The 17,894-nt window shown below is 31.5% G+C and overlaps 1 protein-coding gene across 1 annotated transcript; it reads right to left on the reverse strand.

Annotated features, from left to right (window-relative positions):
* Positions 1 to 8,230: 8,230 nt before the first annotated feature.
* LOC114369833 lies at positions 8,231 to 16,255 on the reverse strand. Its single transcript, XM_028327089.1, has 11 exons — positions 15,572 to 16,255; positions 15,161 to 15,425; positions 14,356 to 14,512; positions 13,491 to 14,217; positions 12,949 to 13,378; positions 12,647 to 12,828; positions 11,669 to 11,828; positions 11,313 to 11,540; positions 10,879 to 11,229; positions 8,907 to 9,008; positions 8,231 to 8,801 (listed from the first exon to the last, which is right to left on the reverse strand). Exons 1-11 carry the CDS (start codon positions 16,066 to 16,068, stop codon positions 8,571 to 8,573), a joined length of 3,330 nt encoding a protein of 1,109 aa, XP_028182890.1. The 5' UTR covers positions 16,069 to 16,255; the 3' UTR covers positions 8,231 to 8,570.
* Positions 16,256 to 17,894: the final 1,639 nt, after the last annotated feature.

Genomic DNA, 17,894 nt, shown 5'->3' on the forward strand with positions numbered 1-17,894 from the left:
ATATCGATGAAGGAAAGGAAAGCACGTGGAACTGTATGTGGCAAGAATATATAGCTTCTTAAAAGATTCTTTGATATATACCGAATAAGTATTCTATATTTTATTTGGACTAGGTATTTTATATGGGTATTTTATATGTGGAGGTGGCGGCTATGATTTCTGTGAAATCAGAATGGTGCAAGGTGGACTAAAGTAAGATTTAGCCAAAGTGTTAATGAGAGAATATAGGAAGAAAAAAGAGAGAGAGAGAGAGAGAATCACATTACACATGCATGGTTTATTTGATACTTATTTACTTTTTGTAAAACTTTAAGCGCAATTATACTTTATTCATCATTTAAAAAAAATTAAAAAGGAACTAACTTTTTCAAAAGAAATTCATGTGATTGCTACGTCAACCTCCATCCTTTTCATTTTTTAATTACTACGCAATATAATTGGAAGACTTATTATTAAGATAATTTCAAAATAAGAGCTCAAAATTGTAAGAAGCTTGCAACAAAGAAATAAGGTGTTTTTGTCTCATTAAAAACAACATGGCGCGCTTTCTAAATACTTGAAACGGATGGGATTCACTTAACTAGTATAAAAGTGTTTTTTTTTTATCCTTAACCGATTCCTCACGAAAAATAAATCCGGACTAATCACGTGATTTTAACAGCACATATTATTGGAAAAATTATCTCATCATATTGTATATTTATTTTACTTGAATAAGTGTCTTATATATCAATAATTTAAACAAAAAAAAAGAACTAAATATTTTTTTTCAAAGTCATTAAACTTTACTAAAGAGATCTAGCTCAAGTCAATTAAATGAGCAATTAATATACATAAATTATTATAATTTTTTTATTCTTGAGTTTGACTCCTATACATAAAAAAAATAAAAATCACTAAACTCTATACATAAGGTACGAGCTTAGAGTGCACCTATGTGCAGAAAAAGACATATAAATCATATGTATAAGTATTTTTTTAGGATATATGTGTCTTTTAATCATGAGAAAGAAGCATGAGTTAATTAAAAGTTAGAATTGTGAGAAATATAAAAAGTTTAATGACTAATTATATCATACTTGGATAAAATTATTTCTAGTAAAAAATTGTATATTAATTGTCAGGTTAATTAATAATTTTACATGGAGCAATTTTAAAAGAGTTTTCCAACTTATTTCGGCGGATAAAATTGGAGTTAAAGAACTCCATCTAAAATTATGAGTGCAATATATTAAGAAAATCGTACCAATTATTTTTAAGTACATACAAATAACATCAATCACCTATTAAAAGATTGTTTAGCACATTTTTATCTGGGATAAGTTATACATCTGCATTTTAAAAACATTACTGGCTTGTAGTATTCTTTTATTCTCTGCCAATATATAAACATTAATTACTAGCAATCATGTAGTTAATGTCTGATGATAGGGTTCTAGAGACAAGAATTCTCGGGCTATAAAAATGCCTGGATCGATTTTATTCTGATTATTGTCTTTTCGATGTTCACTATCTATTGGCTGGTCACCAAAGGCAATGTTGGTATCTTGCAAATAAAACATCATCATCATCCTCTACTTGTCTATGTTTCACTGCGCAATTCGTCACTAACCCAACTGAATTTACTAATAAATATTCAGAATTGTATGCCTTATATGCACATAACAACAGTAGCGTTATATATACTCGAATATATGCAGATAAAGCATTTACTTTAGAGGAAAAAACAAGATTTTAAATTTGCTTAATTTTCATTACTTATTAATTAACTTAAATTTAGGCTTCAGGGTTTTATTATTAGTTTAAAATTTAAACCATAAGTGAAGAGAAAAATATCATACAATTATTATTATTATTATTACAAATGCAGTTGGGATTTGATTCCTTCAAAATAAGAGTTACACATTTCTGAGAGGAAAAAATGCGAATAGATGTAATTGCTGATGAAAAATTAATAATTAAAATCATAAAAAAATATGAACATTTTATCAAATTAAATCTGTCAAAAGTTTCTATAAATGTAATGGTTTTTTGTTTTTTAATTGCTGTATATACTTTTTTAAAATATTTTAATATTTTTCGTTACTTATTTTGATTTCTCAACAGTAATATAGTTTTATGTACTTATAAAACATATCAGTTTTTGTTTTATGTACTTATAAATATAGGTTTTTTTGTCTTTACAAATTAATAGTATATTTTTTAGTGTTTACTTTTTACTTCCTTACAAAATAAAGTGATTTTTGTTTGTAGACTCTACTATTAGAACATAAAAAAATCAAGAGATAACAATATTATAAGAATAGTTTTTAAAAAAATTTACAATAAATAAAATAAAAATCACTATATTTTGAAATACTTAAATGTATTTAAACCCTGATTTAGATATTTTTGTAGCTAGTGTCAGATCATTTATAAAAATATTTATTAGCATCAAATAAAAAATTGTGTATTACGCAAACATTTTCTGGTCTAGCACTAATAAGTACTTTTATATTTTTTTTCTTCATCAAAACAATTATTAAAGTTTATATTATGCACATAATACTCATAAAACTTTACGTGTTAATAGATCATTTTGTATATTATTAGAACATCATATAGTTAACGTATCTTTTTTTTTCTCCATATATTTTCTTTTAGAGATGCTCTAGCATTTTCATCATCAATATACTTTTAAAATTTGACGATTTTATTAATACTCTATTTTTAATCTGAAAAATGTACATATTTTTTATATAAAGCTCCCATGAAGATATCATATTTGAACCGAATAAAATTATTATAAATGGTAAAAATCATCCTTGGAATGTCAGGGGCATAATATTATTCCTACCAAAAATGTTTGGTACATCTTTCTATTTTTTAGGAATGTTTTAAATTTTTTTAATTTAAAAATAAAATATCAAATAAATAAATATACTATGTTGAATGAGAAGAAAGTGAAAAGTTATTTAAAATAAATATTCATATGAGAAATTAAATTTTTCATTTTTTTTCATGAGAATATGAAGATTGAGAAACATGTATGATATAGATTTCCAGTATTATACATATAAAAAAGTAAAATTTTATATTAATTTGCTTGAAATTAATATCGATGTGTTTAAAACTAAATTTCCACATTTTTTTTTTCTAAAACGGGAAATATATCTGCAAGTGTTTACGTTATTTTTGGTATCATCTCGCGTCGAGTATAGGCACTACCATATATATAAGCTAGATCACTAACTAAGTGAAGCTAGGCCTGCACATATCCCAAGCTAAACTTTATATCATGACAATGTTTTTTTACTAAAGATATTTTTACTAAGACACAGAAAATTGTGTTATTTGTTATTTTTTACATATTCTTGTAATTTTTACAATTTTTTTAAAAATTATTTAATTAATATCCTAAAAAGGTTAACAAGGTCCTTATTTAAAATATGAAAGATATTTATGTTTTTTTAACAATATTTATATTTTGAATCTTTCCAATTAAGCTACTCTCCTTTCATTAATCATACTTATATGAATTACCATAATTAAACTTTAGTCAGCTTAGTTAATTAGATAAATTAGTTTATTCAGTCTGCAAGTAAATTATTCTCTCTAGTATGTAAGCCAATCACGGACGGATTCACGTTTATGACTGTGGCAACTGCTCCAACAATTTTTTTAATTTTTTTTTAAGGAATAAACTCATTATTTCATGTAAAATATAAGTAGGACTACAATTAAAAATATGTTAACGCAAAAATCTAGATGCCCTTGCATTTTTAATATAATATAGTATATAAATATAAATTATTTTCATAAGTTAAAATATTTGTTTTACCTATAATTTAAAATTTATTAAAAATCAATTTACAGTGTCTTTACAATTAAATTTGTTACTATCCCATTTTATTTTTCTTACTCACTCAGTTAGTCATTTTTAATATATTTTTTGGAATTACATTTCACACACTATCTCTATAATTTCTCAAAATAATTCACTGTTAACCATTTCAAATTATATTTCTTTTATCTTTATATGCATGTTTGAACTTCCTAATTGTTTATCACTCTCAATTTATTTTTAAATTAAATTTCAATATTTTTTCAAAAGAAATTACCAATAATTAAAACTATCTTATGTCATAATTTAAATTGTTTATTGCAAATCTAAAATATAAACTATAAATTTAAATATATTTATTCATTAAAATTATTTATTATTTACATTTAAAGTATAAAAAAATAAAATTTTACTGTGCATAATACATAAATTAAAAAGTTAATTTATAAATATAAATTTCTTCCACAAAATTAAAAATTCCTTGATCTGTCAATCAGCCACATGACGACTTGTTATACACAAGTTGAAAAACATAGGAGAGAAATCAAAATTTGAATTTTAAAAAAATTGTAGAATATGATATAAGGCTACCTAAAACTCGATAGGAATAATAAAAAAAAAAAAAACTCGATAGGAATGGAAGATTGGATATTCGAAGTTTTTTTTTTGTAATAATGTTATTTATATAAAAAAATTAAATAATGAGAGAAACTGAGAGAGAAAAAAAGGTATGAAATATGGTGAATTTATGATGGAGATCGAGATATAGAAAAAAAAAAAGTATTACTATATGAATAACATGATTCTGTTTTTTTTTTTTCCGTTGAGGAACTTATTGCCCAAGTTACTTAGTACGTACTTACGTGTGGATATCGATCGTCACTATTTATAACTTCTGCATTCTTGTTCGCTTAATTGTTGTTGACTTTGTTAACAACTAAACACGTAATTTTATATTTGTAAGTGTAAATTGTTTCAATGATATTATTCCTGTCCGTATGAAAGAAATTATATAAAAAGAGACGCTGCTTATTATAAAAAGCAAAAAGCAAGTAAATATGAGACATACTTTTTGGACAAATATTCTTTTCCTTCCAACAGATAATAGTAACAAAATTAAGAAGACATTCATAATCATGATGTTGGATTAGTTGCTTGCTGCCATAGTGTCATTGGTCGTCTCCCTAGTCTTGCACCAACCATAACCTTAAAGATCATTTTATACGTATTTTTTTAAAGTGTTGTATGGCAATGAGAAAATAAGAGGCTACCATAAAATCTATTACTGATAACTATTACATGTTGAGTGTTGATTATTACAAAACTATTGTCAAATTAATTTAGGGATCAAACATAATAACTTCTTTCAAGAAAATATAAGGCTAAAATATATGTTTGGTACCTAACTTATTTTTGGGTTTTAAATTAGTCATTTATGTTTTAAAAGTTATAAAATAATTCCTTAAAAAATTGAATTTTAATGGATATGGAAATTTAAAATTCTGAAAAATTTTAAATTTTAAGAATTTCAAATATTTCAATTGAAATTCTTTTATTTTCAAAATTTTGTGTTTGGATAAAAAAAATTAAAATTATGAGATGAAAAAATGAATGAAAAAAAAGAGAAGATATGATTGATGTGCTAGTTATACGTGTTCCTCCTCTATGCTCACACTCTATCGATATTTTAAGAGTTAAAATAATATTTCTTGAAGAAGATTGTAAGAAGAGAATTTCAATTTCTCACCTTTTAGAAAGAAATTGAAATTCCAGATTTTTAGTTGTTTAAAATTTTGTTTTAAAATTTCAAAATTTTAAATTCTTCATAAAAAAACATCCACACAATAAATTCTAAATTACAAAAATTCAAATTATCTGATAAATTACTTTCCTTAGTTGAAATTTTCTATCCAAACCTTTTAGTAACACATTGGTCTTTTTGTTAGTTTTAACTTAAACGACGTTAAACTTAAGTCACTGACTACTATAACTCGTTCGATTCTCGTGACGATGTAGTTTCTAGCATTAATTTCGTTTATAATTCAACGGTTATGGAGAGATTATAACCATCGGCGAAGTTCACATCAAAAGAATTTAGTCCATTGGCGTCATTCAGGACTCCACCAACGTGACCATTGCATTCCACAGCAGAGGAGACACAATTGACTGACTGGTTACATTGGTTTAATGTCGTTTGAATTAAAACTAATAAAAAAATAAATGTGTTAATAAAAAAAATTCTTTAAGAGATCATTTTAGAACTATTAAAATATAAGACATGAATTTAAAACCAAAAACTATTAGGGGACCAAACAGATATATTAGAAAGGAAAAAAAAAAAACAATAGGCGAGTAGATTGACAGAATGTGAGAAATGTATGCACAATTTAAAATGTTGAGGGGGTGGGTGAAAGTTAAGTAGACAGTAATGTGATTTAAAGAAATAAAAAAATACAAATATAAAATATGGGATGGGAGGGTAACATACAGCTAAGGGGGGAATATAATGTTGCCATAGATGATAGCATATATTTAATTGTCCCAGTAAAGTATTGTGTTAAGAAAGTTAGATTTCTGTGCCAAAATTGTAATTGTTGCCTAGAATGGAAAAATTACTATTAAGTCTCAACATCAGGGTCCACAGTGTATATATGCCCCAAGCTTGCAACAAAACAAGCTGGCTCAAACCCAGAGGAAAGAGGTGGTCCGCATTTGATTTGAGGAAAGCATGCTCCAATTGGTTTTATTTGGGGGTCTCAATCTCTCTCAAGTTATACCAATGTAGCAAAAACTGCCAACAAAGTCAGAAGGTAGAAAAAATAGAGACAAGAGAAAGAAAAGGAATAGGCACCATCACCACCCCCATGTTAAAGCAAGCACAGCAGCATCTTAAGCCAAAAAGATATTTCCATTCTTCGCTTTCATTGAATTTTTCTGTCCCATGTGCAGTCTACTACTCAAGACACTGGTGTCTAGAAAAATTGCCATAGGTCTATTTTTCTCTGCACTTGTTGTGACATAAAAACACCAATGCCTGTTGACTGAAGGTCACAATTAATACTCCACTATTCGTAAACTAAACTGGTATTATCACAAGTAAATAAATTTTCAAAATGTGGTTTGATGGTCAGAGTTTTTGCTGAATGTTGTTTGTTGAGAAAAGAATCGGTTCAACAATAAGTAAAATCTAAAAAAAATGTTTTTACTTTAAATGAGAGAACTATATATTGAGTTTTTTTACAAACATATTTAACATTTTTTTTCCTGATAAATGTGACCTTTTTTTACTTTATAAAAACTAAGTAAATATTTCTTTTTGTTGGTGAGCCTTTTAGTTGTTTTACCTTGAGTTAGGTGTTATTGAGGGCCTTCCTAGAAAAACACTTTGGGTTGTGTTATGTCCAGAATCCACTGGCAAAGATGGAGGAGTGTTTGGGGATTGCGTTCCCTAAGAACCCTACATACATATAGGTACATGATTTTTTTAACGGGTCCTTATTAAGGATATGACAGAGAAAGATATAACTATTAAGTACAGTACAAGAATCTTGTGAGTAGAGTGGTCCAAAGTTGCTGCTTGCACTCTTTGTATAAGGATGCCAAGACCACTCAAATTTTTTTTTTCCATCCAAAGTCTCAACTTTAGCCTTTAGGTGCTCACAGAAAAGGAAACATAAAGAGCAGCTGAGGGATGAAGCATCTGCAATCCCATTAAACAAATTTAAGTAATTGGAGTACAAGCTGTTCAGAGGTGGGTGTAATTCTGCCACCCCTGCAGATCACCTCTCTAAATAATTGTTATTAGTTACAGGAAAAGGACGCCGACTTTTTCTTTTTCTTTTGCTAAATAATTTAAGGGTGATTATGACACCAAATGCTGCATGTGAAACCAGGTAAAAAAAATGCAAGATAGGTTAAAAACATGTCCATAGAGAGGTAATAATTATTCATTGTCATACTGTCAAGAGAGAATATCGCCCACGTCGTTGCTAATTTATGCTATTCCTGCTTCCGGTTAAGTCTTCCGAAGATAATAGGAAGAGTGAAAGGCAGATAAAATTCATTTGAAATACTCCTATCAAGTGTTAGAAACTATAAAATCATAACTGAAACTCATTAATAAGAAACTAGATCCACAAAATTTTTATGATTAAATTTTAGCATTTCAAAATGGCTTGCAAACTTTATTTTCATCGTATTGTCGGCAATTTACAACTGTACGGATCTTGATCTAAGGAAAATAGAGTTCCCAGTTCCTTGAAAACAGCCAATATAACGTATTTATCGAAATTATATTAAGGGGAAAAAAATCCCCACATTGATAGTACCAAAACCGGGCAAAAATAATACGTTCCAATAAAACGGGAGGGGATTCAATTCAAAGGCATCAATAAATTAATAAGAGGATTCAATTCAAAGGCATCAATAAATTAATAAGAGGATTCAATTCAATGGCATCAATAAATTAATGAGATACACTTGCAGAATGGTTGAACTCATGTTCGTCTAAACGTTAACAACCGAAAGAGATCTAGCTACACTATAAAGATCTCAATCAGACTTATATATTAGAGCCGCATGGATCTAACCCCTTGAAAATAATACAACTCACTGAAGACTTGGACCAAGTACAAACAATTATTCTTGGATTAGCCCTAACACACTTCATGAAGAAAAAGAATGAATATATTTCGCTAGGACAGTAGGACCGGGCGACCCAATAACCTAACTAAATCTTCCTAAAATCTTAGATTTGTAAGCGATCTGTGTGTTCAAGCACCATTTTATGGATTTCTTCAGCTGTAGGACGTTTGCTTGGATTTTCTTCCACGCACTTATGAAACAAATCAACAAGGAATTTCAGCATGTCTACCCCAGCATCTGATTTTTCCAGCTCTTCACCAGATGGAATCATTGTGGGTCCATTCATTGAACTCAATACTCTCAGCTCATCAGTCAATTGTGGTCGTTTACCCATCTGTATTGGTCATTGTAATAAAATTAATTAAAATAGGTAGGTTAGAGTTGCACATGAACCCAAATAGTACAAGCACACCAAAAGTGGTACAAAAGATGACCATACCTGCAGACTATCAAGGAAGTGTGAATCTGAAAGTCCAGAATATGGAATTTGCAGAGTCAGCATCTCCAAAAGCAAGCATCCAAACGACCAAATGTCAGCTTCCTGTCACAAGATAAAGATAGATAAATTACAACCCAAGATACTATATCTGGTTCCGGGGCGAATTAAATTATTTTCACTATACATCTATTCTTGACCAAAGTCGTGAAGCAACATATGCACCTGCACCTCTAACCAAAACAAGGGGGGCACGGGGGGAATGCATCAGCAATTTGGTCTTACTACACAGGGATATCATACAATTTTGATAAACTAGCTGAATTTTAAGAGGCAGCAGAACAACAAAATTCCTAAAATAATTTTATTATTACTGATGTTTTTATTATTTTAGCTAATGCAATTGTGGTCTCTTCCAAATTATGGATTACGTGACATGTCCATCCAAATTAGTGACTTAGTGTCCTAAGGAACACCTGATGCTATTGAAACACTAGAATAAAAGGGGAATCCAAAAAGAAGACATCAGACAATAAATTTATCTATAAAGTTCAAATGAGAAGCAAACCTAGCCCCACACAAGATCCTCAGGAAAGCACATAAATCATAGTATCATACAATGAAAATCTTATGAACAAAGTTCTCTTAACCTAAAACACAACTTTTCACATTATGTAAAACTAAATTTTTAGTTTTTTTCTCTTTTAAATAGTTTTTATTCAACAATAGAATATACAAAACATTTAAATTTCCTAATACTATGTCTTCATTTTGTGAACATGATTCAGTTCTAAAATAAAATAGTAATTAGTTACTCTCTTCAAAAAATTGGCCCATGCATTGCACCAGCTTACATACTAGTATAGTAACCTAAATAAAACAGAAGACAACTTTTCAAATTATATAATATTAATATCAGTTTGTTTTACTGGTTATCCATGTCAAGAATACTGTTAGATATATACATGATTTGCTTTTGAGGTATCTCTTTCAAGGAGATTATTATATAATAATACAGTCAAGAATGCACTGCTGGTAACATCAAAACAAATTATTTATAAAACTAATCTAGTCTCCGATAGTCTCATAATAATTTCTCTTTTCACATAGATTAAAATATCTAAAAAGCACAATCAAAATAATCCAACTTCAGCCATGTACTTTAATGAATAATGAATTTACCTAAATTACTGAAACTATTTTGAAACTAAGGAGGTGTTTGGTAGAGGGATTCTTTTAAGTTTCCAAGGAATCTTAAGTTGAAAATGTTAATTTCTATGTTTTGTATGATAATTTTAAAAACCATTCATAAAAATCTAACATTCCCCCCAGGAATCATTTTTTAATTATGTTTTTCACTACGACTTTCCCATGAGAGGGGATAGAAATTCCAAATTACCCTCATGAAGGGGGAATTTTTTTTATAATAATTATGTCTCTCATTCCAGGGAATATTTTAGACATACCAAACATATATATGACATTCCCAAGAAGCATGATTCCTGGGAACAAAAAAGATTTTGTAGACTAAACGCCTCCTAATCTAAGACTGGGTCTCCAGTTTCATTCCCTCTAATTTTGCCAAAGTTTATATTCACTCCCCATTAGCATATGTAATATAACTACATAAAATGGGTACACAGCTATGTGCATGAATAGGTGGGAGATAAATGGAGAAATACAATAATAGGGACAGTGAAAAAGAAAAGTGTTGAAGAAAGCTAGGAAATTGCTGAAAGAAAGGGAGAAGTCATTATTCCAATATATATTTTACTTTATCATAGAGAACTACCTCCCATAATTTTGCATGCATAGACACAATACCTTTTTCCAACATCACAGATAATTTCAAAATCAAAGGACCAGGACCTATAGTTTAACTTTTGAAAATTAAATGTCAGTAACACCATTAGTGACATTGTTCATATATTTCAAACTCAAAATAAATAGCTGATCAGTAGGAAGAGGATCTTACCAATCCATAGGAGTTTTTTTTATACATAGTCCGCATAACCTCTGGAGCCATCCACCGAGGTGTTCCAACACATATACAGGGAGGAGGTGTTCCCGCATGAGCAATACAACACACATGTAAAGTTGATCTTAGTGGCACTGCACTATCAAAATCACAGAGCTTCACAGTGGGAGTTCCATCATCTCTCTTCCTATCCAAATTAAACAGTATGTTTTCACTTTTTATGTCACGATGAATTATGTGCTTTGAGTGCAGCTCTGACAAAGCACATGAGACATCTTTGGCGATATGCAAAGCCAACTCCACAGGAACATGCTTTTCACCAGCTTCTGACAGCTTCTCCAGATAATTCTGCAAGAAAATAGAGTGTGAATTTAAATAAAAGCAACCAAAAATGTGTTAATAATAACAAAGAAATGTAGAGAAAATCTTACTTTTAAGGAGCCCCCTTCCACATACTCCATAAAAATTGCAGATCTTAATACACGGTGTTCAGGATTACCATCAGCTGAGACAGACCATTGACATGAAATTTGGTGTCCGTACATTTCCACTATGCAAGGGTGTTTTAAAGCACCAAGAATTCTAATTTCTCCCAAACAATTATATTCGAAGTTTTTAATTTTGTCTGCCGAACTCCCCTGCTCTTCCAAAGTACGCACCTACAATACCACACAAGATGTGTGTAAAGTGCACCATATTATATTTATATTATATCCAAATAATCACAACAATTTAAATAACAAGAGGAAAGTGGAACAAGTCATGACCATAATGCTTAATTACAAACCTTTGCTGCAGCCTCAACTGATCCAAATTTGCATTTAACTAAAGTAGTTGAAGCCTTTGTCTCAAGTTCATCACATGTAGTGAGAGATGGAAAAGAATAATCAGGACCTGGACTTCCTATAGATGATATAGGAATTGTGGTTCGATTAAGAGGTATGTACCTGGAATCCAAGTCGTCAAACACTCAATAACCCCATATAATTTCACAGAAGTCAAATTTAAATAAAGTTCTCAAACGATGAATAAATCCATAGTAAGAAATTTTAATTAACATGAAGAATTCTGCCACTGCCAACCAAGTACCAAAGATAAACATTTGGGTCCAAATTTTATTAATCATTGCAATTGTAATGCTGACTAAACACCTTATCCAACAGTACAAAAACTATGATTTTCAAAGTCACTAATATTCATTTAGTTTCATACTGGACAGGGTTCCATAAAGATATTTCCAAAATAATTACAAAATGTGATGCCAACTTTCATAAATATGCTTGAAACCTTATCCAAACATGCACTGAGGCTAAGACTGAGTTTGGAGAAATCTATGATATTCAGTAATTTATACAAGATTAGGCTCCATGAAGATACTATATAAATATTTTAACTAAAATTGGATCCAGGTTTGCTGGTTTTAGTTTGGTAATTTTAAACCATAAGCAATATTCTTTACATGCTACAATATGATATAAGATTTAATTTCAAAATCAATTGAAGTTTTAAAATGCCAAATGATTGATGATTATTTAACATATACTAAATTTATAACAGGATTGGGAATAGAACTAATACCAAAAGTTATCTTTCAACATGAATCAAGAATAACTAAACTTAATTGACAAATAAAATTAATCTTAAATATAGCCAACTCAAGTGAAAGCAATATAAATATGACAACACTATACACTACCAAGCCAAACTGTGTTTTGCAAAAAGAAAAAGGTGTTCCACATCCACTTTTGACTCAGGACGTACATACCTGCAAAAATATTCAGGATCTTTCTCTTCTCTTATATCAAGAGGTCGACAAGCATCAATCAGCATTCGAACCCATGTAGCACCCCTCTTAATCAGAATGATATTCCAGGCATGTGGTGAAAAATCTAGGTAACCCCTGACAAGCTCACAAGGAACTGGTGGCTCCATGTGATCACATAAATACTGTAAAACAAATCAACTAGCATTAGATCATAAGGCGCAAAAAATGAAAAGCTACAGCACAAAACTATAGCATGAACATAGTAACCGATCACCTTAAAGTCACCAAAATAAAATGATCACCTTAAAAAGCAGAGCTCTATGTCTACATACACCATACTGCACAGAGCCAATTGGAATTATGATCGAATTTCGCCTTTTTTTTATAGAGTCGAGAGATTTTTCCGACATCTTCGAAAGAGTGATATCTTCTATGGTGTTTGCAACTGGTTCAGTGGGAGAACTTATACTGGTGCTGCTTCCAGCTGAGCATGTACAGACAAAAGGCTTATTATAGTTTGAACCGGACACAGATTTCCGTGTCCTTTCTACAATACCACTTCTATCACTGCCACCAAAATGATCAGATACAAAGAGTGCAAGCAGTGATGCCATCTGCAAGTTATCAACCCCATCCTGGTTCCCATATCTGCTTAAACCATTTAACTTCTTCAAATTATAAACCAATGCCTGAGCAGCTAGCATAACAGCATCCAACTCTTCATCGATTTTTCTGGAAGATAACAAACAATCTAAATACATTAGGAAGAAAATTAGTGTATCATATGCTACCATTACTACTAGTCTGCTACTCTACTACTAAGAGTAATAATTGTAAAAAAAACCTGTCCAAAAGGATGACTTCACGAGAAGCAAGACAATGATTTTGCTCATAACACTCAAGAGGCATAAACAGCCGATCTCGTCCTGCATCATAAAAGCCATCTGATAGATGGTCTTCAATGCCACAAAATGAGATCTTGCTGTACTTGCAAGACAATAATGAACTAGAACTAATTGACTTTCTAGACTTGCATGGTTTAGGATTATCAAGATCACGATCTAAATGTCTCTTTGATTTAGAAACACACTCCAAAAGTTCTAAACAAGATGCTTCATCCTGTTCACTTGGCCTCTTATCTAAGGAGCACAAGGATTCCTCTTTTTCATCTTTGCTTTCGGTAGTGCAGCAATCTTCTCCAGAAAACTGCTTTTCAGTAATTACTTCATCATTGTTATCATTATCAATTGCATTGTCATTTACTGCTCGTTCAGAGGATATTCTTTTATTATTATCATCCAGGCTCCCATTCTCTGATACAATTTCTGCACAACTTTCAGAAGCAAGACTATCATGATTTTCTGGTTCAGAAATTCTGTGAATCTTCTTGCTCAACAACTGGTCATCATGATCTACAGCTTTCCACTTTCTACTATTGTTCAAGCGTTCTTGACGAGCTTTCTGCTGTAAATGATGTCGCCTTTTCCACCGTTTGCCTGACTTCCGGGAAGCAAAACATCTGCTGCTAGACGAGGAGCTTGTTAACATGCTTGATGAGGTATTATGAGGGCCTGCAAAAGAATTCATAGAAGAGTACTTAGCTTTAAATACATGAACTCAATCATTCACACTGCAAATGGGAAGAGAAAACACTAAATGAGGGGGAATAAACCAAAGATGGAAATACATTATAGACCTATAAGCCTCACCGTCAGAAAGGGTTTCATCATTTTCCTGAAAGTTGCTTTCATAGAGATCCATTTCAACAGAAGAACTGCAATCATCTTTGCATCTAGCTTTATCATTTCCATCCATATTACAACATATCCATGAAGGAATTTGGAAAATCCCAAGCAGCTTGTTGTACTTGAACAATAAATATACATACAAATATGTTAACAGCTATTTATGCATATGAAAATCATACGATTTAAAAAGAAAATCAAAACATTAATATATAGCTAGAACTTAATAACACACAGAAGTAATGTAAAATGTAGATAAATGTGCAATCCCATTTACACCCAGAACTATTATCGTTTGTTTCATATGCTAGCTACAGCTACAAAATCAATACCTTGGATGCACAGAGGCACCTTCAATGCGGTCCCTCCAGTTAAAACACTGTCAGATTCCACCAAATTAAATGCATATTAAACACCAATTCAAGCAAAGGAAACAGGACAAAGATTGCATATCAGACACTAGTACGCACAATCAGCCATAAAAGGAATGCAAACATGCACTGTCGGTTATTTAGTTTAGACCAAAAAGCTGATCTAAAAAACCAAAACAAGTTTACACTTACAGACCTTAAGATGTAATTTAAAACAACTATAATAGACACCCAAAATTTTCATGCAATGAATCAAATGAGTAAGAATTTATTTCTCCCATCATATGTGTGTGTGCATTTAAGGTAAACAAAATTAGCTTCAACATATGTTAAAACAACTAGCAAAGTCTGAAACAGCAAAATCCCCAACCGAGAATAACACATATTTAACTAAGCACCTGAAGATTTAACTCTTGAAGTCTATGCATTGAGGCAAGTTCAAGGGACCCTAACGAAGTCAACCTATTATTCGACAGGTCCAATCTCTCCAACCTTGACAGAGAAGACATCGCTGCCGGCAGTTCCACTAATTTATTATTCGCAACCTTCATCGATATCAAGCCTTTCAAATAACTAATCTCCGCCGGCAATGTCTTCATTTTATTGAACGAGAGATCAAGATACTCCAGTTTCTTCAAGCATCCAATTTCCGGAGGAAGGTATCTATGAGTTCCAAAACATACATACACACATAACTTAATGCTCCAAAAAAAAATCACATCTTTGTAATCTAAAACCAAAATTGATTGAAAACAAGAAAAACGCAAATTAAGTGGAAGTTTAATAGCGAAAGAGGAACGAGCACTAACCGAATAGAGAAATGGCAAATGGAAAGCTTGGTCAAACACTTGAGACCCGAAATCTCGGTCAAAATCGGAAAAGCCGAAGGTCTGGGAGGTCCTTTGGAGAGTTCGAGTTCCTTCAAACCCTTGAGCGTGTGCAACTGCAAGCCTCCAATCCCCGGCGAGGAAATCTTCATCTGCAAGCACTCCAACGCCGTCAAGTTCCCGAATTCCGGCGCAAAAAGGTTAATCTCGTTTCCGAAGAACTTCAACGTTCGCAACCGCGCGAGCCGCGACACCGACTTCGGAATCAAGCTGTAAACGTTCTTGTACACGTAAAGGCTCTCCGCGGAGTCCCCGGCGTTCTCCGCCGCCGGAAATTCGACGCTTTTTCCGGTCACGTCGAGAGCGGCGCCATCGTCGGTTCCGGGGTCGAGGGAATCGGTGTCAGCGTTAGGGTCGTCGGGTTTCTCCGGCGAGTCGCCACGCTCGGGCGCGGGTTCGTCGGAGTGAAGAAGCTGCATTGGCTCCGATGGGGTTCGCGAATTGGGGAGTGGAGAATGGAAAAGGGAAAAGAGAAACCCTAGGAGGCTAGAATCTAGAGGCAGCGTTTGCGGTGGATTAGAATATTTGGGGAGTAGTCGCGAATCGAGACGTTGGTTGCCAAACGCTGCGTTAGGGCAAGGTACGATAATAGCCCCTGTTTTCGGCACTATTTACTAGGTTTTCAGGGGTCACGGTCAAAAGAGGCTGCGGGGTGTATCATCATACTTAAAAAACAGGAAGAAAAAAAAAAAAGGTAAAAACCCGTGCTCTTTCAGCTTTACCCAGATTACAATTCATCTTGTTTTTTGGAAACTTTTTTTTTTTATAAAGAAAGGAGAGAGAGAAGTAACCAGTATAATATAGGATTCAATCCAAAGATTCAGTGTGTATTTTGATTTTTTGGAGTATGAATTTTCAAACCATTGAACATACAAGTACGTGAGAGAAAGTTTTGAAATCAATGTATGTTGAGGGTGAGAAAATGGAAAACCAAACACACTATAAATTTTTGTTGTAATTTGTGGATCGAACAACATGATTGTGTGAAGAGAGAAAAGCTTCAATCAACAACGGTATTTTATCTTTAAAAAAAAGTTTTTTTGTTACAATTAGATATGACAATGCGTAAAGTATTCACTGGATACCCACAAAATCACTAATAATAAGTAAGATATATAATTACCCATTAAATGAATATGAGCACAAATTTGAGTACCTTAATACATAATTCTTTCATTTTTTTATGAAAGATTATTATGGCATATCATTAAGAAGAACAACAAATACAATCAGGAATATTATGAAACATATGTGGACTAGCATAGAATCAAGACGCTCAAGCTAATGAATGAACGACTAGATTGATTTGTCTACGAACTAAACTCATAATGAGTTATGGACTAAGCTCAGATTTTGTTTACACATGGCAATAATGGAATAATGGACCCGACTCTGTAATGGAACAAGTTGGACATATGTTGTCATACACTTGTTTGCAGTCGACTTCAAAAAATGACATTTTTGCAAGCGCAAGTTAATTGTCTAAGATATGGTTTTGAGAGAGTAGAACCAAAGTTACTTTGACCATTGTGGATAAGCAAGCTCCTAGGTCTGCAAAGATTGAAGCATCAGGCTTAGTCCATCTCGAGACATGGTCAGCGCCAAGAGTATGAGGGGCTCAGGATGTTAGTTACGAGTGAGTGATCTTTTTTGGTCACCAATGCAAGACATAATCCTTAGCTATGCCCCAAGACAAATTAATTGGCTTCTCCAAATCTTCCCAAGCTTTTTCGTTTCTTCTGCGACACAATGTCCAGAAGGTCGAGATGAAAGTTACTTAATTGCTGACCAGAGTTCAAGTACTTTAATGCCCAAAAGATGCATTTACAGACAATTTTTTTTATTACCAAAAGAATCTTGATATGATTCCACACATATAATAATAATAATAATAATAATAATAATATTTACCGAATAAATCATGTTCCTTAATCCATCAAACATAAGATCATTCCATCATTTGCTAAGATATAGATGTCATATTATCATTTAATGTTGTAACAAAAATTAAAAATAAATAAAGGATTAAAATCAAAACAAAAATCATTAAAAAGACTAAAATAAAAAATATTCCTTATTTTATAGGGACCAAATGTTTATTTAAGGAAAAAAAAACTTAAATATGTTTGTTGCGCCGATAAATATATTAAATCAATATGTAGTAATATATCATTCATAATATATATAACAATATTTATTATAATTTTTTAATCTACATATTATCTTTTATATATATATATATATA

Source organism: Glycine soja, chromosome 10 (assembly GCF_004193775.1).
Source record: "Glycine soja cultivar W05 chromosome 10, ASM419377v2, whole genome shotgun sequence".
Lineage (NCBI taxonomy): Eukaryota > Viridiplantae > Streptophyta > Magnoliopsida > Fabales > Fabaceae > Glycine > Glycine soja.